General features: G+C 39.2%; 1 protein-coding gene and 1 pseudogene across 3 annotated transcripts; both read left to right on the forward strand.

The window, feature by feature from the left end:
* Positions 1-997: 997 nt before the first annotated feature.
* On the forward strand, positions 998-12,625 carry LOC111327494 (uncharacterized). 2 transcript variants are annotated; one of them, XM_022931701.2, is made up of 3 exons: positions 998-1,510; positions 7,526-7,786; positions 9,545-12,625. In XM_022931701.2, the coding sequence occupies exons 1-3, from the start codon at positions 1,057-1,059 to the stop codon at positions 10,825-10,827; spliced, it is 1,998 nt and encodes a 665-aa protein (XP_022787436.1). In that variant the 5' UTR covers positions 998-1,056; the 3' UTR covers positions 10,828-12,625. The 2 variants fall into 2 exon arrangements, with proteins under 2 accessions (XP_022787436.1, XP_088619702.1); XM_088763576.1 differs by lacking the exon at positions 7,526-7,786.
* An 8,192-nt stretch (positions 12,626-20,817) lies between these two features.
* LOC148728672 (galactosylceramide sulfotransferase-like) lies at positions 20,818-25,835 on the forward strand (annotated as a pseudogene). The gene is made up of 3 exons (XR_015988667.1): positions 20,818-20,915; positions 23,079-23,102; positions 23,730-25,835. The product of XR_015988667.1 is annotated as a galactosylceramide sulfotransferase-like (transcript).
* The last annotated feature ends 1,304 nt before the right edge of the window (positions 25,836-27,139 follow it).

The following is a 27,139-nucleotide window of genomic DNA, read 5'->3' on the forward strand; positions in this document are numbered from 1 at the left end:
AGCTGGGTGAAATTCCATCACTGGTGAACAGAAGGCTCCAGGACATAGCAATCCTTATGTTCAAGGCAAAAAAGAACTTACTTCCTTGTCAAATACAGGAACTATTTATGTCAGAAGTAAACTGCGATAGAAGATATTCTCTAAGAAATTCAGATTTCAGAATCCCTCGCTTTAATACAGTAAAATATGGTAAACACTCTATAAGATACTATGGCCCTCTCCTCTGGTCGAAACTTACAAAAGAGTTACGCAGGGAAGACAGCCTGCACGGATTTAAGAGCAAAATCAGGAGAACGGACATGACTGTTATGATTGATGATGGATGCAAAAAATGTGCGCTCTGTAATAGTTGATTTTTAACTCTAGGACATTGATAAATAATTTTAACTGTTAATAGGTTAGGTAAATAATTCTGTAAATAGGTTCCAGATTTCTTATTTTTAAAGCTTTTACTGTGTGTCCCCAATTAGTGCTATGCGCTAGGTTTTCACGACACATAAATAAAGTTCACTACTACTACTACTACTACTACTACTACTACTACTACTACTACTACTACTACTACTATTTAAACGCAGTTTAACTGGCCTTTTGCTCCGTTTGAAGCCTTTATTTTTTGCTGCGCAATGAAAGGGGATGAACTTTAGAATTCTCGACTAAATTCCCTAAACTTCTCGCCGAGAAGGAAAAGTTGTCATGTTTTTGCTTCAAGAAAATTGTAATGACAAACTTTTTTCTTCTTCTCCCACCATGTCAAGAAAGTGTGGTTAGAACAGCCAACGACGAGGCAAAACAAAAGCATCGCTCGAGAAATTACGCTTTCGAATAAAACAGTGCTATATATTTTCACTCCTCCAACATAGCGGCCATAAAATTTCTCTGACGTCAAAGTCACGTGACCGCACACACTCTATTGATTTCACACATACAATTCAATCACGAGATTAAATTTTAGGACTCGCAAAGGCTATCGGGAAAATGTATGTTAATCGCGCGTCTTTGTTTGAAAACTTTTAGAGTACATAGTGCAGAGGGAGTGCAGCGTGGTCGTTAGAGATGTTTATCAGGCTACACAGATTTTGCCGCAGAAAACATAGTCGCATTAGACTTCTTTTCTTAATAGGAATCTTTAGTTTACTATCTTTTGCCTTAGTTTTCCGAAAACTTTCGACTACAGATAACGTTGCCACAGTTGAAGAAGGCAGTGCAAGACATGTACAGGACGCCAAAATCATATTAACCAAAGAGAAAGATGGCAATAAGAGTATTGCTTGCAAAGTTCCCGTCCTGGATCCATTTCATCCCAGCGTGGTTCAGTTTATGAAAGATGTTGGCAAACTTCGTTGCGAAGGAGTGAGCTTTTCGAGTTTTGACAACAATCTCCTTCGAGTTCAAGGTCAAGGCATCATTTCAGCGCAGTACAGAAAGATTTTCAGAACTTCTGGAGATGACTTCGGCGTTGTTTTGTCGGACCCCTTACAAATTCAAAACGAAATAAGCGAAAAGAAAGGTAAGGTACATTTAATTTGGTTATATCAACTAAGTTGAAATTCAGTGTAAATTGGCTACCGTAAACAGTTCAAAACTTGATGCTTCGATTGTTAACCGCTCGCCTGACGAAGGTATATCGGCAAAGTATTACGTTTTCCATATTCTCGTGACTTTACCAAAGTAAAAAAAGACAGATAAAAGGCTATTTGTAAATGCATTGCAAAATTTATGAGAGCGCGACGAAAATTAGCGTGCACAACTTGTAATAAAATTTCCAATTGCCTACTACTCGAGGTTTGTGCCCTCAATCTGTTTGGCACCTGCAATTTGCCGAAGGTAACGATGCTAATGTAACGGAGTTTCAAGATCCTTTGAAATTCCATCATTTCCCTCAAAATCTAGTTCAACAACTAACAAATGGTCTATGAAGATGATAAATAGACATTATCATCACTAATAAGTACACATCATCACTACGCGTCTTAAGCTCTTATTTTGACACATGTTTATGCCAGAAACCACGAAGGGAAACTTATCCTCTAGCAAGCTATGATCAGATAAAAACGCTAAGAGTATGAGGGAGGAAAGATTCAAATATGCTCATTTTCTTCTGAAATCAATTTGTTGTGCTTGTAAAATTATCATACAGGGAATTTATTTACCGCTGAGGGAATGTTAAGAGATGTCTTAGAGAATGATATCTACGGCCAGCAATACAGCTAAGTCTCATTTAAGCGTTAGAGCCTAAAATTTCTTGCTGAAATTTGCAGCGTGCGTTTGTTCCTTCGCATCGTATGCTTTTTGAAGATACATTTTAGGTTTCTCGGATCTCATGTCTGTAAAACGCTTCGTGTCATCAGAAAAATTTACATATTTCACATCTCAGTGAACCTTAATAAAAGAAACAAACGTTAATTGTATACGTATTTTATTCACTACGCGCGATACCGCTTGGATACCGCTCGAGGCCGTAGGCCGAGGTCGGTACTAAAGACAGAGGGAAAAGTTTTTCCCAATACGGATCTACCTAGGCTGGTGAATAAAATGCATATATAATTAACGTATGTTTCTAATACTTAACGAAATGCTTGCCAAAAAAACCCAAATGATTTAGGGCTACAAGTATGAGTTTGATTACGAGAAGATCCTCCATAAACTGAACGATGTTTTTCGCGAGTAGATGATAAAGGGGAACCTAAGGAACCTAAATCTGAAACACTGCTACGCTTAGCCGAACTAGTGCTCACACTCAATTGTTTTTCATTCGGAAACAACTTCTTCAAACAAACCAATGGTGTAGCCATAGGCACCAAAATGGGACCTAGCTATGCCAATCTCTTTGTAGGTTTTGTCGAACATCAATTTTTCAGCCAATACAAAGGGTCCAAACCTGAACTCTACGGTCGCTACATCGACGACTGTATCGGCGCTACCTCCTCTACCAGAGAGGAGCTCACTAAATTCATAACCGCAGTCAATTCTTTTCACCCGGCTCTGAAATATACTTGGGAAATTTCTGACAATTCTTTATCCTTTTTAGACGTCAAAGTTTCAATTGAAGGTAACGGTTTATGCACTAGTGTGTATTACAAACCTACAGACTCGCATAATTACTTGTTATATTCGTCTTCACATCCATCTCACGTTAAGAATTCCATTCCTTTTTCTCAGTTTCTAAGACTTCGTCGTTTATGTAGTGATGACTCTGATTTCCACCACAAATCAGAGTCGATGTGCCAGTTCTTCGATAAACGTGGTTACCCTGTTTCCGTCGTTCAAGCGGGTTACCACCGCGCTCAACCTATTGATCGACATTCAGCACTACAAACGTCGCATAAGGAAGATTCCGACCGCATTCCATTCACTCTCACGTTTCACCCTCACAACCACTCAGTTAAATCCATCATTCTTAAAAACTTTAAATTACTTCAAAACGATCCAGAGACAAGCACTATCTTTTCGCAGCCTCCGCTCATTTCATTCAAACGCGACAAAAACATAGGCAATTTTTTGGTCAGAAGTTCTTTTCAGACTAATGACCAACCAGGCACTTTTAAATGCGCTCGTGCACGATGCAAAACGTGTCCTTTCATTCACAACACTGATAAAATATCGGGACCTAAACGATCCATTAAGATCACCGATCACTTCACGTGCACCTCCGCCAATGTAATCTATTGCATGACTTGCACTTATTGCAAAAAGATATACATCGGCGAAACAGGCAGAAGACTAGGTGACCGATTCCGAGAACACCTTCGAGACGTGGAAAGGAATGACAAGGACACATCGAAACCAGTCGCTAGACATTTTAATTTACCTAATCATTCTAAGCAACACACGGCAATCTGAGGTCTTTCCTTGCACTTAGGTGGCACGGAAAGCCGTAAAAATCTTGAACAAAAGCTCATCTTTCAAACCGGCAGTCTAAATCCCACAGGGATCAACGAACGCTTTTTATTCCACTAATTTATTCATGTTTTTCTCGTTGCCATGCTCCCACCAATAACGTAGCTCCATTTTCTGCCTTTAAAAGCACACACAACCCACAATTCCTCTATTCACTCCGACAAAGGGCTAACGCTCGAAACGTCAGCTTTTGTAATCATTACGGTGGCTAATTTACCATTTCAACTTTGTTGATATATCCAAATTATTTCGTTACTCCCACCGACGCAGCCCCAAACAGTTTCTTTCGAAACTATCAGCCTTTATTCAGATGATAAAGGGGACAGAGGTTATTTAATTAAAGAAGGCTTCACCGAAACATTTTTATTTACGCACATGTCACGATGTGACACTTGTCAATTGGAGAAGAAAAAAACGCATGTACACTTTTGGGACCCACTTTTAAATAAACAAGAAACAGTACTGGTATGGCAAACATACACGATTTAAATGACCACAGCGACGATCATCTCTTGAAAATACAACCAGAGACCTAGGAAAGTATTGTACATTTCCAACGACGCTTAATGTTCGAGTATTTACCTCGGTTCTTTTTTATGTTATCACAAAGTCAAAATTTAAGTGGCTTCAAATGTGTGTTTTGAAGTTATGAGAGTTTGCACACTGTTTTGTAATATTCTAAAGGGTCCCAAACTGAAATGTTGTTCTGACATGACTAGAGGTACATCATGATATACGTGCAACACAGAGACAGACACACTCGTTGTTTCTACTTGTTATATTTTTTATGGGTTGACTTTTTTAAGTAACCTGTAATGAGAATGACTGAGTCATGCGTTTTTTGACAGTTATTACCACAAGCATGATAACAAGTGTATACCTCGTGCAAAGCAATAACAAATTAGTGCCATTGCAGAGCGTAACTCAATGTTAAACAATGTCTTGGTCATTAAATATTTGTTTGCTTTGCTTAAGATTCTTCAATCCAGACTATACTGTCAGTAAAAGGTGCTGTAAAGTGATGTAATTATACATGTCTTTATTCAATTTATGAACATCATGAAAGCTGGTGTGCATAACCATAACATCTAATATGCAGTTTTCTGGTAATTCCCTTTAACTGCAAGCTTTTCTAGCTGGAGTAGATCACGGTACTTCCCATGGAGGCTACCACGGTCTCTTTGTCAGCTTTAGTCAGTTTGTGCAGTGTTTCTAATTTCTGAACAAATTTTTATTTGGAAGCACCCCAAAAGTTTAGTAAATAGATGACAGAAATAAAAATAATAATTCCAGCCATAATCCAAGAGTTAGAAATTATAGGCTTCTCCCGCAACAGAAGAAGGGATAATTACTTAGATTGCCTTTACAATTTTTCGCATAATTTCCTGATCATACCGAAACGATCATGATTTAAGCAGCAGAAATGGAATTTGTGCTTGCCAGGTATTAGCCTGAAAGAAATAGGAATAGTCAAATCCCTAATGACATGAGAAACTCTCCCGGTGTTGCCTTATTGTACTTGAAATCCCAACACTTAATGTTTTAGTAACTCTAATGAATCCAACACCTACTGCAAAATTTTCCTAGTTGTTATTGACACTTTTCTTTATTTCTTAAATACAACTGTACATTAGGACCGCAGATACCGAATTCAGGAGGTCAGTTCTTGTCTTCCTACGTCTTGGACTGGCTAGAATATCCACGTCCTTATTGATATGGTGTTCTATCGTACTTGCTTGAGATCCTCAGTACACAAACTCCTCGATAAATTGCCAAAAAAAAAAAAAATCGTCATTCTTGTATCGTTCGAGACATCACAGCGATGGCCCTTATCTAATTCCTCACGGTGATATCTGGTGTTATTTAATTGCAGCATTTTTTAGTCCACGACGAGTCAACATTGAGCGCCTTGTCACTAGCCGCAGTCCTTTGTTCAGCTCAGTTTACGCGTTTGGATATCCCTAAAGGAAATACCGAAAACGCTTGCGTTTCGGCGCGGGGATACCCAAAACGCAGGAATACTGAAAACGAGGGGACAACATGCCACCAAGAGTGATCTCAGTTTTCGTTCATTTATGGGACAGGGTCACGTCTGACAACACGCTGAACTTTCAGCACCACATCACTGATAACCGCAAGTCCTGTTTTTCACTCATACTGTATCTACCGAACTGCCAAGATATTAGTTCACGCCTGTACTGTTTGGTTTTCCTCGCTGCCTTAGGGCCTGATTACATGAGCCGAGCTGGCCCGGTTAGCCGGGCTGATTTCTTTTGTTTTCACGCTTTGGTGAACGCCAAAACAAAAGAAATCAGCCCGGCTAACCGGGCCAGCCCGGCTCATGTAATCAGGCCCTTACTCACAAACTAGACACAGCTTGACGCCTAATTAAAAGGTGGTCGCAAATTTGATTATATTGCACCATTACTTAAAGAGCTTCATTGGCTCCCAGTTGAACATCGTATTGATTTTGACTTGCTCTAATCACTTTTAAGGGATCTACACAACTTTGCTTCTTATGTTACAGTTTCTTTTCAAGCTAAAATTGAATCTCGATTACCGAGTTGATACATGCTCATGCGATGGACACCAAATCAATAGAGGATCTTTATTTATTTATCCCTTTTCCTATCCCACGGGACGTTCTTACATCGAAGCGCTCGATCAGGAAATTACCGAAATAATGTGCGATCAAAGCTTAAAGAATAATCTCAATTTGAAAGCGAGCACGTGGCAATTAAAAGACCGGGCTAAACAAAGGTAAAAACTAGCGATAAGTTTCGCTTTGAATTACAACTACGTGACAGAATCACAAAATAAGTTGTTGCTTGCTAATATTCGTAGATCTTGACCACTTTATCGAGAATTATGGTCTAAACTCGTTTTCTACTCCAAAAAATGATCTTGATACACGGGGTCTTATCCTGAACTGAAACGTTAAATATAATTTTCTATCTAGACACTACTAATCACGGAAGCGTCAATCTATCCAGGAAATATTTCGCAGCCTCTTACGGAAGCGGGAACAATCAGCTTTGATGGGAGCAGTTACACCGTGTCATGATCTGCTTAACAACTTTGCCCCCAGTGGGCGATTGAGCTCATCAACTAACTTTAATCTACAAGTTCCTCCATCAAACTTGAAATGTTATGGAGACCGCACCTTTTCTGAAAGTGCACCCAAGTTATGGAGCAGTCTCCTAACTAATATTTAACGTAGCTGTAGTGTCAGTTCATTTAAGTCGTCTCTAAAACATTATTATCTCTTTAAACGACACTTTTCATCATAGGTGAGCATTAGTTTTCTCAATTTTATTCTTTCCCTGTATTGCTAAGTGCTTTGGAACTTTTGTATAAAGCGCTGTAGAAATGACTATACTATTATTATTGTTATTATCATTATTATTAGGATAAAATAGGTATAAAAACGACATTGGACGTCAGTTAACACTCACAGTATAACTGATCTAAGACGATCTCAAATAAATTCTTGAAATACGAAAACTCGTATAGATAGACATGTTTGAGTAAGTCTGACTCACAATAACAATTGGCAGCACTGTCACTCTATAATTTAACAAGTCACTAAAGCATCTTTGAAAGAATGTTTTTCCTTATGTTGCAGGTGTTTTTAATGGAAGTGCAGCAGTTGATCACGATTTTATCCGAGTCGATGTCGTCTTGTCTTCGGGAGAGACGAAAAGTGACGTACACATGCACGTGTTTCCTAAAAAGGAAGTTCTCGAGCGGAAGCGGCAGCCTAGTGGTCTCCCATTAAGTGTTGCAATGATTATGTTTGATTCCACCTCGACTGCCAATTTTCGACGAAAATTGCCAAACAGCTGGGAACACTTGACTAAGAAATTAAACTCCATTTTGATGCAAGGTGATTTTAAAATCCAAATCTAAGAAAAGTCTATTGCGTTGCGCCAATATTTTCTCAGTAGATGTGAAGCAATAGTGACCAGTTTGGCTCGGGGGCTTTTGTCGAAGCTCAAAGAACAAAGTTCTGGCTAGTGCCTAGTGGGTATACGGTCAATTCGCCACCATAGCAAACTCGTCACCAAAACCTCGCCACCACTCGAAGTCAATTCGCCACCAGTCGCGAATTGACATTTTGGTAACGTGTACCTTCTCGTGTGAAACTTACATCAAATGAAAGCTAAGAGTGCATTGCGAAAAGGGAAAGGGAAGTTAGTGTAGCGTCTCAGTGATGGAACGTTCAACGAAATAAAACATGTTGATGTCACGAAGATTATGAACAGTTTGCGAACAGCGAAACCAGAGTGTTATTCACCGAGTTATTTTTAATAAGTGATTTCCGTGTCGTATGTAAAGCTTAAATAGCCGAAACACTGAAAATTTCTACGAATGAAGAAAAATCGCCAAAGTCTTTTCAAGTAAACTTCGCTATATTTGTACGCGCTTTTAATTTCACAATCTACTTCGACTTCTTAAAATTTTTATGATGAAAGTTTCATACGATTTCACTCATATCGGCGGAAATCACTTGGCGAAAATCACTCGGCGAATAACACTCTGGTTTCGCTGTTCGCAAACTAATCTTCGTGATCTCATCATGTTTTCTTTCGTTTAACGTTCCATTGTTGAGACACTACATCTAACTTCTGAGTCCCTTTCCTTTTTCGCGATGTACTACTACATCTTAGCTATCATTTGACGTAAGTTTCACACGAAAGGCTACATGGTACCAAAAAGTCAATTCGCCAACCGTGGCGAATTGACTTCAAGAGGTGGCGAGTAAGCTGTGGTGGCGAATTGATCAGGTACCGCCTATTGCATTAACAGAAATATGATTGTAAATGCTCAATCCAAGTGCTTGATAGATATCGCAGTGCAGGAATGTATTAAATGCAATGAATATATGAAGTTCATATATTTTGAACTGCGGTATTAAATACGTATGATGCACGATCCTTCGCAGTAGATAGCGCTATTTATGCAATAGCGAAAATCAGACCTGAAAAAAATCAGGCCTGATTTTTTTTCAGGTCTGATTTTCGCTATTGCATAAATAGCGCTATCTACTGCGAAGGATCGTGCATCCTACGTATTTAATACCGCAGTTCAAAATATATGAACTTCATATATTCATTGCATCTGATTTATCATCACGGCTTTATTACGAATCAACTTAACGGCCTGCTCCCAGTTGGCTTGTTAGCTCAATTGGTAGGGCGCTGCACTAGTATCGCAGAGGTCAGTGGTTCGAATCCCGCACAGGCCTGATTTTTTTCAGGTCTGATTTTCGCTATTGCATAAATAGCGCTATCTACTGCGAAGGATCGTGCATCATACGGAATGTATTAAACTGGAAAGTTACTTCTTTGCATAATTATTGCTTTGCTGAATGACCTAAGTCCCATCTACCATAGATTTTCGATCTTAAATATATAAAAAAATAAAATAAAGGCAATAACGATAATAATGATAATAATGATAATAATAAACAATTACTACAAAAATATGCTATTCGGGACCAGAGATTACCAGGAGCTGCGAGAAATGGGGAGCAGCTCCATAAGTGTAGGCTAGAAGGTGCAGCCAGCTCCTAATATTCGCTCTTTCCCCGACATACTTCAAGCGTGGGACAAATCTCATTTGGTTTCTTTTTCATCGACAGGAAGGACAATCGTTGGGGATGGAACCACTTCCCAGCTGGTTGCGATGTTTACTGGTTTACCGGAGAGAGTGCAACAGGAAGCTCGAAAAAGAATAAGTTCATCAACAACTGTCGATAACTGGCGGTGGGTTTTTAAGAACTTTACAGATAAAGGTTATGCCACTTGTTTTTCAGAAGATACGCCACATTCTGCAGCTTTCAATTATCGCTTGAAGGGTTTCCGAGATCCTCCTACAGACCATTTCAGCCGACCATTCTGGTTGGAGGCGGAAAAATTTTGGAGGAAGCATTGTATCAACAGCAGAGCATCTCATAATGTGTCTTTTGAATATTTGTTGAGCTTCTTTCGCAGATACAAGAATCGACCAAAGTTTGTGTTCTCGTCGCACGGTGCAATTTCTCATCAAGACATAAACACGATTGGCTACGTAGATGAAGATCTGAAAACATTTTTGGAAAGGTTTGAGGAAGAGTCTTTCCTTAATAGCACTATGCTGATTATTTTCGGAGACCATGGTGCGCGGTTCTCAAATTTACGGAAAACGCTTCAAGGTAAACTGGAAGAGAGACTTCCATTTACGTCGATTACTTTACCAAAATGGTTTCATGAAAAGTACCCAGACCTCTACAATAATCTCGTTCACAATTCCCGCGCTCTTTCGTCACCCTTCGATGTATATGCAACGTTACGTCATATTCTGTCATACCCCCAGTATCCAAGCGGGATTGCCACGGGCCAGAGCCTTTTTCACCGAATTGAAAAGGCAAATCGTACATGTTCAAGTGCAGGTGTGGCAGATCATTATTGCCCTTGCCTTGACCTAGAAGCTGCGTCAGTTGATGAGCAGGTGGTCAAAGAGATAGCGGCTTCCGTGGTTAACTATATAAATAACAAGACGTCGCAAACCGATGAATTATTGAAACTGTGCCAGCGTTTAGAGTTAAAGGAGATCAAAAGCGCTTTCCGGGAGATGCCGAAGGACGCCATGCAAAGATTTAAAGACTCAAAGCACGCCAGAGATGACAGGTGTGACAGCTGCGAAGCGGTGTTCGGCCAAAAGGCTGAGAACACTCTTGCCAAGGACACTTTATATCAGATACAATTAGTTACATTTCCAAACAAAGGATTTTATGAAGTCTCTGTCAGATTGAAGAAAGGAGTTCCTTCAATTACAGCAGAAATAAGTCGAATTGACGCTTATAAAGACCAAGCGAACTGCATCGCGCGCACCTACCCCTTACATCGTAAGTATTGTTATTGTTCGACCACCTCGTCTTCCTAAGGGAAAGAAGAAATGTTTCTTAATTTTGAGGTACTTGACTACCTGTAAAAACTGCAACCTTCAATCAAAGATATCACAGAATAGTCCTTTTTACAGTTCTGGGCTTGGCGGCCAAGCAGTTGAACAGAAGTGAGGCTTAGGGTGACCTTGTTATGATAGAGATATTGCTGTTTTTAAATGCAAATTACTTTGTTATCATGCTAACTAGATACAGGTCTCTATCACAACAAGGTCACCCTTAGCCTCACTCCTGTTCAAAGGCTTGGCCACCAAGCCTACAACTGTTAAAGGGACTATTGGAGAAATTTCCTCTACAATAATGATCGCGTATTAAAACATTTGATTATCTATCTAACAGAATTCAAATTCACTCCCACCTATGGGGATATAGTGTTAGCCCTCGTAATTACGAATGTGCCGGTCCGTGTTCGCATGAGGTGTTCAAGCCAAAAGAATCGTATTCAAGCCAAAAGAATCGTATATGTTGACAGACCATGGCACGGCGTCGTCTAAATTTCATACCTCTAAACAAGCTATCCACTAACTTAAAAAAAAAAAAACATTGTAGGAATATCGCTATAGAGACTTCGACGGTCTTCGGGAGCTCTTGAAACCTTGAATTCATTACATCTCATTCGACAGCGCCAACATCAACTAGACTGTACTTGCAGGAAGGTTCATTAATAAGCGTGGCCTCGGAGCGTGTTAGAACCTCCTCCAAATGATAAAAAGGAGATTTACGCATTCGTATTATTGAAATCAAGAAGGGCGCCATTGACCTTGTCCTGCATTGCTTGCATACTAAAACGAAAAAAGACAAAGTAGCAGCACGGTAATTAAGAACCGATTTTTCGTCTTTTAGATCTCAATAGTTTTTCGGTTTCTGTGTTTGGGTCTCCTGGCTTGTCAAGACGTGGCAAATCAAAGTAAGCTATCCTAACTTTCTAGAAATAGGGTTGAAACTTAATGATATTACCAAAAGACAGACAGCTAAGCGGTTCGGCTGATTTTAGCTAAATTTCATTACAATGCAGCGTATATTCTCTAAACTTGGCTGCTCAACTCCTTATTCAAAGCGTTATATTTTCATCCCAACTTGTTTTTCTATGGAATTCGACAGAGTAGTCACAATTATGAAAATTGATGCGCACTGCTTACGTGTGCCTAGCGCAAAATGGCGCTAGGCACACGTTGGGATGTTAATATAACGCTTTGAATGAGTTGAGCAGCCAAGTTCAGAGAATATGGCGCGTAGAATATAGCCCAATTGGTTAGAGCGCCGGATTGTGTTGTGCGGGAGGTTGAGGGTTAGAGCCCAGGCTGGACCAATACTCATGGTCTTAAAATATCTTAGGAGAATTTGCTAACTTTCTATAATATCAAGAAATGGATAGATCTTCTAGTCTTCTCGGATAAGGACGAATAAACCGGAGGCCCCGTCTCCTGCAGGGTTAGGGGTATGAGACGTTAATTTCCCACGCACGAGATTACTGTGTGGTGTATAACTTCCCCTGGGGTGGGATGGGTGGGAGAATGGCCCTGAAAAGCCTTATGCGGAGTGGTCAATTAACTTATGTATCTATGTCAAAATGAAAGTAATGTATATAAGCGTTATTTATCATGCGTGAGGTAAAAATGGCTGGGGCATTGACCGAGTTCTTTACGTTTTAATTTTTCCGATTTTCCTTTGGCAAATTGATTATATTTTAGGGGTTACAGTATTGGGCATAAAAAACTGAAATGGAGACTAAACAAACACAAAATCTAAAAATAAAAAAAAAGGCAAGGAAAATACAAATTAGTGCGTGTTGTTGTACCTTAGGGATCTATTAACTCACATACTGTAGCGCTGACCGCGTGTCGATTAGAAGAAGTGACGAAGAATAGAGTACAAAAGGTCGATCCCAGAGGTGAAATATGAGCACGTATGATTGGAAGGCTATTCTGTATCAGTAACTTAGAATAGACTGGCTTACACACCGAAAAAAACCGGTTTCATCAACTGAGTTGATAATGTAAATTGGCCGCCGTAAAGAGTTTCAAAGCTGACTTTTCGTGCGTTAGCCCTCGTCAGAGCGAAGCGATTAAATTCGTTTCAATTCAATGAAGAAAACTTCCTCCGTATGATGCACGATCCTCGCAGTAGATAGCGCTATTTAAGCAATAGCGAAAATCAGACCTGAAAAAAATCAGGCCTGTACGGGACTCGAACCACTGACCTCTGCGATACTAGTGCAGCGCTCTTACCAATTGAGCTAACAAGCCAACTGAGAGCAGGCCGTTAAGTTGATTCGTAATGAACCCGTGCAAGTGATAAATGAGATAGAATAAATATATGAAAATCATATATTTTGAACTGCGGTATTTGATACGTATGATGCACGATCCTCGCAGTATCTACTGCAAGGATTGTGCATCATACGGATCCTCGCAGTATCTACTGCGAGGATTGTGCATCATACGGATCCTCGCAGCTATCTACTGCGAGGATCGTGCATCATACGTATCAAATACCGCAGTTCAAAATATATGATTTTCATATATTTATTCTATCTCATTTATCACTTTCACGGGTTCATTACGAATCAACTTAACGGCCTGCTCTCAGTTGGCTTGTTAGCTTAATTGGTAAGAGCGCTGCACTAGTATCGCAGAGGTCAGTGGTTCGAGTTCCGTACAGGCCTGATTTTTTTCAGGTCTGATTTTCGCTATTGCTTAAATAGCGCTATCTACTGCGAGGATCGTGCATTATACGTATCAAATACCGCAGTTCAAAATATATGATTTTCATATATTTATTCTATCTCAAAACTTCCTCCATACACACGGAACCGCTATTGGTACGAATATGGTACATAAAATCAAACAACGCGTCATAGCAAGAGGGTGCCCAGAAAACAGCATAGAAAGGTCTCTGTCAGGGGTCAAATTTGGCTCAAGACAAACGGCAGTTACACTTGAACAAAAGCCAAAAGGTCACCAACATTTGTTGCCTTTTGCCTTACGTATCGGCAACACAAAGAAGGAGCTCTCAACGTTCTGTTTGTCCGGAGACAATTGATATATTCTGCCGACACTAGTCTTCAAATGCATGCCGCTGCAAAAAGTTTTTAGTTGTGATGGTGTTGTTGATTTCTTCAAAAGTAACTGACGCCGGAAGGATTGCTGCATTACATCCACCCTTCCCATGAAAGTTGATTGCAGTCTCTATCAATTTTGCCTTTGATTTTGAGAAATATCACTAATCGAGTTCTGATGTACTACAACATTCCTTCGTGTAGATGTCCACTTGTATGTATGAAAAGGAAGACTATTTGACCTGGCTATGGTTTGTGGCTGTACCTTGGTAATCCTGCACGTTCCTTACAACAGCTACAACAAGTAGCATCATAAATATTTTTCTTCTTCCTTACTAATTCCTCTCAACCTTCGCTGTTTCGAGGTTGATGAACTTTATTGATAACAAAGCAAGCTTAAGCAAAACTGTGACCACTCTAGTCCTACAACCTAAAATACGATCAATTTTGTGAGAAATATTAAAGTATTATCGTTGTTACTATTATCATGTATATTTACAATACATAACTGAAAACAGAAACGCAGATCCATACGCTCTAAACCAAGCATTTGAGAAATTACAGCAAGTTATCTCTCCGACAGCAGTGAGTAAAATACCACTCTCTTTCTTTGAAAAAAATCTGGCATACTTGTTACAATTTGGTAATAGTGGTTTTCAATGAGAACAAATTCCTCCAGAACTGTCTTCATACCATTCCCTTAATTGATTGGTAGTGGTTCAGACAATGCTAAATTTTGAAAGCTTTGACTTGATATACAACAAAGGGAAATGATGAGAATGAAGTATTTTAAACTAATTAACAGTTGAACAATTTTTTTCAGGAAAAAACCATGTTAGAAGCACTTAAAGGGACAAGGAGGCTTAAAAATAATTATTTTTGTGTCATATTAGTTCATCTTGTGTAACCCCAAAAATACAACTTTTGCGAAAAGCAAAAAGGAAAAACAAGAGTTTTCCTCTGGATCACCAGCAATAAATAGTGTCATAACATTTTACTTTGCTGTTGTTAACAGCACACAAACGTGATCTGTTGTTACTCTCTTGCCATGAATTTCTTGTTGAGTTTCCTCTGAATGGCCAGCTGCCATGACAACTACTAGTTGAAGTCACGTCTTTACACCACTGTCACTGTTGAAATGGAGAAAACAGAATATAAGAACAATAAATACTATGCAACCAAGAGGGATTTCTTAGCATACTTTTTACCAGGTCAAAATGTACACAGGTCTTAAAGAAAGTTACAGTTTGTAATGAAAATGCCAGAGAGTCTTATAAATACTGGGACCAATTTCCTTGTCATTCCTCTCTAGAACATATCTTTATGCATTTATTGAGAAGACATGATAATGGAACATTTGATACAGACTATTGAGGACTGCGAACTCGTGAAAAGAACCATTCAGAAGAAATGGGACCTAGATCTATTACTTGAGGAAGCAAGCCGAAGAGAAGACATCAATCAGCGAGTCAAAGACATGAAAGAAGACTTTAAGATATCGAAAGTAGAGCATCAATCGAAAGATCTTCTGAAGAAAGGAAAGTGGGGCAGAAGAAGAAAATCAAGGAAACCACTGTGACCTCCCAGAAAACGAGAACACAAATGAGAGAAAGAGAGTTTCTGTTCCTCCACAGGATCATTTGCTATCTTCGTATTCCAGTAGATTAGTTCACTTCTGTCTAATCCAGGCAAGACAAATTCCGAAACTTGTCTGAATTTCTTGCAGTCACTGAATCCTGTGAAGTGATTAAAATACTCCTTTCTGGTGGCTTCAGTACTGGCACTCATAAGCAAACTTTGAACTGAAAATCTGTGACAACAAGGTAGTTCTACCTCTACTTGAGTCCCTCTTGATATTTTTTCTTCACAACCAGCTTCCTTCCAGCTGGATCCTTCACCTTCAGAAGCTGTTTCTTCAGCTGCAGCTAATTCATTTACCCACTGTATTTTACTTCTCTTTTCCGGAAGGCTTCGTTCCAGAGCGTCTTTCGTCCAGGGGAATACAGAGGGGTATGCATTTTGCTTCAACCTTCTTTTGTTACTGTAATTATTAATGAAATCGCTTTCAACAAAATGAGCTGAACAGACTTTAGTACTGTCAGAAATGCGAAAATCTCTCTTAGGGTCTCTTTTGATTCTCGTTATCCAAACCTAAAAAAACATTTTTAAAAAATTTAGCTAAACATATCACTTTTCGCTTCGCTTCAAGAAGCCAGTCGCGGCAACAAATTGTCGCATAAAACACTCGAGAAAGATAACTTCTTACCTTCTGTAATCTATTCCCTTTAGGAAAAGAGTGAAAATTGTACTATCCCTCCAATTATTTTGACAACCATAAACGCAGCAAAAATGGACCATTTTGCCTAGAATTATTGACTGCGTACCAAGCTTTGTCCAGAAAATTCAAGATGTCGGCTGTCTGTTTACCCAATTCAGATCACGTGACCCACCGGAAGTAAATGAGACTGAATCGGTCTATTGAGACAATTTTCCAACGATTTTCCTACAAATAAAACTTACGCAATTGTTTGTCGCATATCGTTTATACATACATACATACATACATCTTTATTTAACAATGCAGGTTAGAAGGATTGGCAAGACCGAAGTCCTGATTATTTTACTCTGTAAAAATAAGTTACGATCACTAACAACTGCGCTCTGTGTTTCGAGAGAGGGAAGCCTGAGAGAATTTGTTTCAGTTGCCAGCGGGAAAATCATGTAAACAAAGATTGTCGCTTTCGAATGAAAATAAAAAGCAAATGTCGCTCAAAGAAAATAGGATTCGCTCAGTCGAACGTTACCCTTTCAACACAAGGTGCGATGAAAATAATAAAATTAACAGATATTGTCCACCTATGAAGGAGACTACAGACCGACACACTTAAAAGGTTAGCTTTTCATTCAAGCCGAATTGTACTACTTCGAGTGTCTTTCTCTCGGCTGAAAAATTAGGCGTCTTTGGAAAGAGTGAGAACAACAATATCTCCCGTGCACGCAGATAAGGGAACTTGAACGCAATTTAAAGTCCTTTTCTCTTGAGCTAAGAGCGAAACAAAGACAACTTATAATTACAAAGACATTCCATGTAAACATAACCCACAACTACGTCCAAGCTCCTTGTATTCTACCCCACAAAAAAATGATCTGAACAGCGTGCCTATATTGAAGCACGAGGATTGCGTTCGAAGCATGCGACTCTTACCAAACAGTTTTGAAATACTCCCATCTTGATTAAAGGTAACCTCTTTGGCTCACAAAGCTTTTGTAGCACTAGTTAGATGTCACCACTTGTTCTTCACTCGCCGCGACCTCGAGATCATGTTCCTACTTCAAAAAACATTTGTTGAGGTCCCTCCATGGCAAACACAACAATGAAGGAAGATTTTGTAAGCCCCCTACTCCATCATGCACACAGTGAACAATATATTGTCTTTGTTTTACAATAGTATGGAGTTATGCGCAAATTTTTTCCATCAGTTCAACCGCCAAGATTGAGGAACAGGTCACTTTGTATATGGCAGCCTAGATCTAGGAGATGCCCTTTTCAAGCAAGGAGAGCACATTAAACGGTCAAGGTCAGAAGCGATTAACAACAAACTGGGCACGCGCGACAGAGGTGAATAACGTATACGCATGCGTTAGATTTTGCAGCGGAAAGACGGACTTTGAGGGCCTGATTACATGACCCGGGCTGGCCCTGTTAGCCGGGCTGATTTCTTTTGTTTTAGTGTTCGCCAAAGCGTGAAATCAAAAGAAATCAGCTCGGCTAACCGGGCCAGCTCGGCTCATGTAATCAGGCCCTGAACCGTTCGCATGGTTGATTTCCTATTCTGTTGCTTCGAGGCGTCGTTTTCCTTACCACTTTTCTTTTACAGAACAACCTTCAAAAACTTGGTACACCCCTAAAAATTCTCATAAATTAATTTTCTCCTTAAAACTTCTGGAAATAGGAAAGTGCCTTCGACGAAAACAGAGTTCCTGGACCTAGGCCTTTTGAGCCCGCGTTGTTGACCGCATACCCTCTGACATAGCATTTCATTATTAAGCTCTGTCGGCACGCGCAGTACTTACCGGGTGTTACCACGGAGCAATGTTATCCATAATTTACAAAAGTTGAACTCAAGGTGATTAAATTTTGCCTAGTATCATGCATTTTCTTTGATGGATCACATTTTGTTTCGCTGTTGTAATTTCTACAAGGTATTTAAGTTTTAACAATTATTTTTCTTCGCCATCCTTGCCTACAGCACCAGCGTTTCAAGCGTCAAATGAAATCTGGAAAACCGTTAACACTGAATACGTAGCAGGAAAATTCAAACATGTATACCGAAGTCTTTTACGAATTGTTTCGGTTCTGTACCTTCAGATTACCTTTGAAATGCTTGTCATGAATGAGTTTTCCCGATGAAAATAAGCTTCTTTACTATGATGGGGTGTACAAGAAAAGCTTTCTGGCCCATATCATATGTCGCGGAGAAAATAGAAAATTTCATTCATAATTCCCGGCAACAGAGAGCTTTTGACTTATTACTTCACTTGGCATTGCATGCACCAATTTTACGTCGCTCTAAGTTGACAAAGACGTTTCTCTGTGACTCCAAATTGGGTCTTAAGCAATATCACTCACAAAATTTTCCGCCAGATCATCGAATTACTGTGGTTTTTTACGATTTTGGCGTTAACGAATCTTTCAGCTGTTCTTCAATTCCTATTCTGTTCTCGATAGAGAGATAAACCTTTTTATCGTATTCTTCTATTGATTTCCTCCGGGGAAAACGGATCAGCGCGTATGAAAGATTTCTTGATACTTTCGAAAAGGAGAGCAAACGACTACTAAACTGGAGCTAAGCGGAGTTTACTGTTAAACTGCAAATCCGTATGATGGACGATCCTCGCAGTAGATAGCGCTATTTGAGCAATAGCGAAATTCAGACCTGAAAAAAAATCAGGCCTGTACGGGACTCGAACCACTGACCTCTGCGATACTAGTGCAGCGCTCTAACCAATTGAGCTAACAAGCCAACTGAGAGCAGGCCGTTAAGTTGATTCGTAATGAACCCGTGAAAGTGATAAATGAGATAGAATAAATATATGAAAAGGTCAGTGGTTCGAGTCCCGTACAGGCCTGATTTTTTTCAGGTCTGAATTTCGCTATTGCTCAAATAGCGCTATCTACTGCGAGGATCGTCCATCATACGTATCAAATACCGCAATATATGATTTTCATATATTTATTCTATCTCAAACTGCAAATCGTTGAACGAAATCTTCGCGTGCTGGCGTTTGTAAGTTAATTTTTTTGTAGCAAGTAAGAACGTACTTTGAATAGTGGCTTGATTTTAAAGGCCTATGTTTCATATTGATTTATTGCAGTGCGTACCAAAGAGTATGATAATGATTTCCTGTCATTTTGAATAAGCAAGCAAACTGTTTCGCTTCACCAAACAAATAATCAAGCGGAATAAATTGCTATGTACTCTTTAAAAAACTGATGATTTAAAACCAACTAGTACCAATTTTTTATCGTTGTTGAAATTTTGATGCATGATTCTGACATGGTCCTAGTGTTTTTGGTAGCCCTGTAACTGATAATATAATGGATTATTCTGAATTCACATAAGCTAACACACCTTTGCCATCTGAGTCAACACCATTATGTTACTCATTGAGGTAAATATTCATTTTGTTTATGAAGATGGTTAACAAAGAGAAGAAAGAAAGGAAAGAAACGAAATAAGCACAGAATGCAAATGAGATATAATGACTAAGTAAATGTCAGAATTAATAGATTTTGGTTTCCAATTCAACCAGTAGACCTTCAGAGCCTGGAGCTTGCTGATTAGACTAAAGTCCTCCGACGGGCGTACTCATGACAATAGAGAGTTCCTGGATTTTACACCTTTGCTGCCAGAGAAGATTAAGATGTTTACTGATTACATGGCTTATTGTTCTTCTGTTTTTATTTGCGTCTTATGGAGAGTTGAATTACGCTTGGTAAACATTAGAACGTGGATTACCAGTTGCTTCACAAGGGGTGAGTCTTTTGTTCATTTTTGGATTTATCAACTGATTTAATAGTGTAAATTGGCCACCAGAAAGAGTTTTAAAGCTGACGTTTCGAGCGTTGGGCCCTTCCCATTCGCTCTGACGAAGAGCTAACGCCCGAAACGTCAGCTTTGAAATTCTTTACGGTGGCCAGTTTCCGTACAAACTAGCCGATGGCGAGCTAGTCTAAGCAAATGTGTTTAACAAATCTATATAGCTTAGTGTTTAAATGATGTATCGAATGTAGAAATATTTTGAGAGGAATCAGTTAAAATCAGTCTAAAAGATATATTTTAAAAGGTACTAGAAGAGGACAAGTTCGATCTCGCTGACAAAACACTGATTTCTAACCTTGATTTTTTACAAAGTGACATTGACTAGCTTCTAGCTAAATTCGGTCAGCTTTACAGCTTATTACTTTTATCGATTGGTGAAAAGTTTTGTAGATGACTTTGCTTCTATGAACCCTTGCCGTTTGGGAGAAATTACATGAAATCAATACAATATTTTACAAAAACTTCAGAAATTATTGTCATCAAGATGAATGACGTATCATGAAACGCACCGCTCAGCCATCCTCGGCATGTCGGCGAAAACATTTCTCTCGTAAAAGAACTATTGCAAAGTTCTGAAATGTAAACAGTGGCGAATATCCGAATTCTAAGCACGTCATAGTCGGAAACATTTTTGAAGACGAACTTATCGGAGTGGAAGAAAAGTGGAGGAGAAATCTTCAGTAAAAGAAAACCGGTTTTTAGTTAAAGGAGGGACAAAGTTAAAGGATGACGACCTTGTAGAAATACTTGCAGATGCCAAAGCAAAGGGCAAAAGAAATTAATAACCAAGTGGACGATAAATAAAATTCATGGTAACAGAGTCTATTAGCACCATCACCAACTGGAATTTTATTTTAGAAGTCATTTCAGAGCAGAAATTAAAACAACAAAAGCGCAAACATCAAAGGTACGATCGAACATGTCACGCGCGGGTGATTTTCCGAAAGCTTTTGCACATTGGCTGCATGAACATTTTAATGTTATTGAGAAAAGCAAATTAACCTTAATTTTCAATTGTCTATAATCTTATTGATCATAGAAATGACGCCAATAATGTTCAAAACGTTGCAGTGAAATCACACAGCTGCGCCTCGTGTTTTCACTTTAGTCTTGAACATTAAGCTGGCGTTTAAGCTGGCGTTTAAGCTGGCACAGTTTTTTTGTTGATTCTTATATCTGTGTCCTTAGAAATCAATAAAGGTAAGTATTGGAATGGAGAGCCAAACATCTTTTAAATTTGTGGATTATGCAAAATAGAAGGAGTACAAAATGTCAGAATAGTACCGCGGCGTGACAGAGCTGAATAACGTATACGCATGCGTTAGGTTTTGCCGCGGAAACACGGACTTTGAGTCGTTCACATGGTTGATTTCCTATTCTGTTGCTTCGGGGCGTCGTTTTCCTTGCCGCTATTCTTTTACAGAACAACCTTCAAAAGCTTGGTTCACCCCCTAAAAATTTTCAAAAATTAATTGATTTTCTCTCCTTAAAACCTCTGGAAATAGGAAAGTGCCTTCGACGAAAACAGAGTTCCTAGGTTTTAAAAGTCAGCCCTTAGTATTTTCCACTAATTTCGCTAACTTTTAGACCTAGGACTTTTGAGCCTGCGTTGTTGACCGCAAGCCCTCAGACGTAGCATTTCATCATTCAGCTCTGTCCCGCGGCGTTTCTTTTCGCTTTTTGATAATTCAAGCGCATGAAAACGATGAAGGCCGATTGAAAACCAGAGAGTAGACTCAATTTAATACAGACAGCTAAATTTTTTTAGGAGAAAGGCGAAAATATTGTTTTAAATTACCTGTAACATTGTGCTGGAAGAGACGAGGTAAACAAACAAGGTCAACAAGAATACACTCAAGTTCACAATTATAAAAGAAACAGCAAATAAATCTCATTCGAAAGCTGTCATTGATATGATAAAATTTTAACGAAATTTTTCCTAAAAAAATTTTGTTAAGAGGCCATTTTTGACTTACCAGCTGGTAACCTTGGAGGGCACAACTTAAGAACAACACAGACAAAGTTTGCCGTGTTGTATATAAAGCTCAAATCGCTAATCACCACTGGCAGTTCTGTCATTCATACTTAACAGAACTCTACTAAAGAATCTAGTGGTCACAATGATAACAATAAATAACAATACACAGTTAGTTTAGTAGTTCTCATCAATAGAATCATTCGGCTATTAAACAAACAAGATTACTCAGGTTCCACGAACATCAGATGTAAACAGTCGAGCGGTTTCTGTTGGCAGCGTAAAGCGAAATTTAAAAAAGACTTTAAAAGAATATCATGGGTCACGGCGATAAGTCCTCTCAGTTGATAATCTCTTGTTCAAGGCCTGAATGCAAGGATTTTAAACTGTAGTTCTCAAAGGGCATGCCAGGGAGAGGTGAACAGAATTAGTGCCACAGGAAACCGTATGGACATTGTCCCCAGGTTTTATAGTTTGGAAGAGACTGTTGCGGTGAACAAAGTGAGAAACGAGCCTGAGACTATACTAGGGGAAACGGCCTCGCTAGTTTCAAAATTATAGTCATTCTGCAGAACATAACAATAGTTGGCCATCCAAAACATCCAGCAAAAAAGATCTGATTCGTTTACCTCTAGCAAAATTGCAAAATACCAGTCTTCTTTCCGATATAATGGAGCAAAAACTTGGAACTCTCTACCATCCAAAATACGGAACTCTGAAAATCTTTTGTACTTAAAACAGTCACTTGAAGCTTATTTTAGAATAACTTCTAGTTAATTAACTTAATTGTAAATATTCTCTTGGTTATGATATCATACATTTGTTTTATACTGTATCATATGTAATTGTATTGTAATTTGTTTTATGCAGAGCCCCATTTAAACCAGCATATGCTGAACTGGGCATCTCTGCTAAAATATTGTTGATAAATAAATAAATAAATAAGTAAATTTATGAGTAAAGTTGTGAGTTATAGATGAAAAAATTTGGTAATTACAGGGTCCTCACCACCTTTGTTCAAGTCCTTATTAATTGAAAAGAATAACTGCAAGGAAACTTACTTACTAACGCTATACTTTTCTTGTTCCCTCTCAGCATCCCGCGTGGTTCATTACTCAGGTAAACCAATAGAACGTGCAGTAAAAATATACTTAAAATAAAGACGGTATGATCGTGCAGTCTGATCGTCTGGGTGAGGGTGGAGTTGTTACTGACGTTTTCTACAACAGACTAGTAAAATCTATTCCGTTTAACATTAAAAATTAAAGCAAGTTTAACAGTAGAAATTAAAGCAAAACTGAATCTCGAGTCACGTTTCGAAGTCCAAAAAAGCTCAACGAGTCCGAGACGTACACACCTAAGTCATATGATAACGCGCAACGCAACTCTAAATATCTGTAACAAGTCCTTCTCATGATCAGGACTGATCTCATCCAGACTATCAGACCACGTGATTACACGTAACCCCAGGTTCAAACCATCTACTGAAACGACACTGGGTATGTTTCAATTCTCTGTGGTTTCACCTGTGCAGAGAATGAGACCGGGTTATTAACCATCAGGGCGCTCGTATTATTTCAGTTATTTTATAAGGTTGTATATCCCCAGCCCACTCATAGACTTACCATCTGAAAAGAAGGAGGAGAGATAACTACAATAGTTTTCATATATATCTGTTGTTAACAAAACCTGGAGAGTAGTGGTACTTGTCATCACACCACATTGTTGTTTGTTTTCTTTTCCCAGCAATGAGTCCAAATTGTGGAATATCGAGGAAACAACGGACGATCCCGACATTCAAAAGAGTTGCTCTCCAGTAATAAATGTCCTGTTTCTTAAGACACATAAAACAGGGTCTTCTACAGCATGTAACATTTTTTTTCCGTTATGGGGACTCCCGAGATCTTTCCTTTATTCTTGGTGCAGACACAGTCATTGGTTGGCCAAGACGTTTTAGAATTGCACATACCTTGACACGTAATGATCTCCAGCCAAATTTCCTATGTAGTCACACTAGGTATAGTAAGAAAACGATGAACTACCTTTTTCCTAAAAATGTGAGTAAATATATTACAATCCTTCGAAACCCAGTCGACCAGTTTGAGTCTGTGTTTAACTATATGGGGCTTGGTAAAAGATTCAATTTAGGTGTTGACCCCACGGAATCTATCAAACAATTTCTCAGGAAAGGGATAGAATTTAAGGATGTTAATAAACATCAATTAGCTAGAAACCAAACGATGTTTGATTTAGGTTTCGACTCTCAGTTTAATCAGAATGTCACAGCAGTGAAAAACTACATTGCATTCTTAGAAAAGGAATTTGACCTATTTACGCTTATGGAGTATTTCGAGGAGTCCGTGGTGCTCATTAAGCGCTTGCTTTGCTGGGAACTCAGTGATGTTCTACATATTAAAACAAATGAGAGAATAGATAAAGAAAAAGCTGCGTTCAGTGAAAACATGAGGGAAAATATCAAACGGTGGAATAACGCTGATATGTTTCTCTATGACCACTTCAACAAAACCTTTTGGCATAGAATAAAAATGGAAGGTGCAGGGTTTTACAAAGACCTCGCAGCCTTTCGACAAATGAGGAAGGAGACGGAAAACACATGTTACGAAGGAAAAACACTCCAAATGGCCTATGTTGGCAAGTATGTGAAGAGCCTGGCTTTGAATCCAAACCTGTCACAAGTAAATAGAGAGAAATGTGAAAAATGACAAGAAAAGAGAACAGCTATCTTGAACATCTAAGAAAGAAACAATCTTTTAAATCAGCCGGACCTATTAAGGCAGTGATAAGCGAGGATAATGAACCTAATCAGCTTACCTGGGATGCGGCAAAAGATCTTCAATACGATCCTTTACCACTATAACCCTAGTATAGTTAAATTTTCAATAAGACTAACCAAGGATATATAACATCGGTTTGCTAACTATTGTTATACATGAGACCATAATACCAGAATTTTCTTTACCAAATACTCGGTTGGCCAGCTCAAGAAATGCCCTTGCATACACTATTTATTAGGCTTTAGGGTCACAGTTACGAACATTTTCCTGTATTTTGCGCGAATTTGTACCATATGCTGTTTCAAATTATAAAACTTCAAGTGTTGTAGTTTTCAAAAATCGTTACCTTATCTCTGTGTCGGTAAGGCCGGGGAAAAATTCATGTAGTCGTGCATGGTGGCTGCCTTCGATAGGCCTTAGTTTCATTTTCTTTTAATTTCTAGATTATGGCGCCCCATTTAAAAATGTACACTGTAAAATGAAAGGAGCTGATTTGGCCCTAATAAAAGTGGGGCCAAAACGCGCGAGTCCAGGTACTGACTTTGAGTCAATTCAGCCCCACTGAAATGGAGCTGTTTTTAGCACCAGTTTTAGGGCTAAATCGCCCTAGTTGTAAGGGCCAAATTAGACCATGTGAAGGGTCAATTTGGAAAATATTAGAGCCACTTCGGAATTGAAAAGAGCCAAAACAGCTCCCCAAATTCCAGCCCTCTCCTAATTATATAAATGACCTCTAAAAGAGCCAATTCAACTCCATTTGCACCACTTAGAAGCAGAGGGGTCTTTCCTCTGTGTTCTGATTTTCCCCCTTACTATCACATATCGAAAATACACCTCATACTGCATCTTTCAAACACTCATTTATTAGGCTCTAGATACTGTTTCAGTAAAAAACCTTTTACGGTGTTTTGACATTTATGAAGAATCTTGCGATATAGCATAAACAAAGAAAAACATAAGAAATAAAAGGACAACATAGACACCTATGATGAATGTAACTATTTTATATAACCTAAATAGTTTATTAAATCGATTGTGCAAACATTGCTAGAAATTGCGCCAAATTGACAGTTGTGAGTAAGTTTCCCTTTTCAATGACGAAGTAAATGTCTGGAATATCTGTTGCCATTGTGGGACTGAGGCAGCTTATAATCCACTTGGGCTTTTTTTAAAACAAAATAACACAAATGAAGCAAATGGTCCTGCTTATGCACAAGAACGACCTTTGATTTGTGCATCGGAAGAGCAAAGAGTCTTGTAAAGCAGCATTTAGTGGACTGGAGAATACAAGCACTCATGCTGCTCCTGTTTAAGCTCTTTTTACAACATAAACATTAAAGGCACTTTTCAAGTTATTATAAGTGAGGAAACAGTGAGAATTCCTTTCGCTTACTATAAACATGAGATCAACTTGAAACAGTTCCCCAACAATCAAAATTCTGATACTGTTGGAGAAATAGAACGAGAACTTTATGTAGATGACCTCATTACTGGCGGAGGGACTGTCCAAGAAACGAAACAAAAGAAAGCTACAACGACTGAAATATTCCGCCGGGCCACTTTTCATTTGCACAAGTGGCCCTCAAACATCCCTGAATTAGAGATCTCAGAGGACACCGAGAATGAAGATGACTTAAGCTATGCGAAACAGCAACTAGGAGTAAAGTCCAGAGAGTGCGGTCTGCTCGGTTTAAAATGGAATAAATCAACGGACGAAATTGCAGTCACTATTCCAGAAGAAGATGCTCTACCTACTAAACGAGGGATTCTGGGAAAAGTAGCAAGAATCTACTACCCCCTTGGTCTGATCGCGCCAGTTACCTTGGAGGGAAATTTACTTTACAGAAATGCCTGCGAAGAGAAATCCACCTGGGATGCACCGTTATCTGTGCCTCTAGAACAACAGTGGCAGAAGTGGGAGCGTTCTTTACCACATGAGGTTTCCTGCCCAAGAGCACTGACCAGCGTCCATAAATCGATCGACAAAACTGAACTCCATGCCTTCGGGGATGCGAGCGGAAAGGGCGTCACCGCTGCTATGTACGCCGTCGTCAAACAACCAAGCACTGTAAATCAAGAACTTGTCACGGAAAAAGCAAGACTGGCGAAGCAAGGCCTAACTATACCTCGCCTTGAGCTGTCTCAGGTCACATGGCTGTAAACCTCTTGAGCAACGTACAAGACGCGCTTCAAGGTTTCCCAGTAAGTTCCCTACACTGTTGGCTCGACAGTAGGGTTGCCTTGCACTGGATATTAGGTGGAGGAGACTACAAGTAGTTTGTGGCTAACCGAGTGCGAAAGATTAGAGAGCATGTTGAGGTTATCTGGCGACACGTACCAACTGGAGATAATCCTGCAGAT

Source organism: Stylophora pistillata, chromosome 6, assembly GCF_964205215.1.
Source record: "Stylophora pistillata chromosome 6, jaStyPist1.2, whole genome shotgun sequence".
NCBI lineage: Eukaryota > Metazoa > Cnidaria > Anthozoa > Scleractinia > Pocilloporidae > Stylophora > Stylophora pistillata.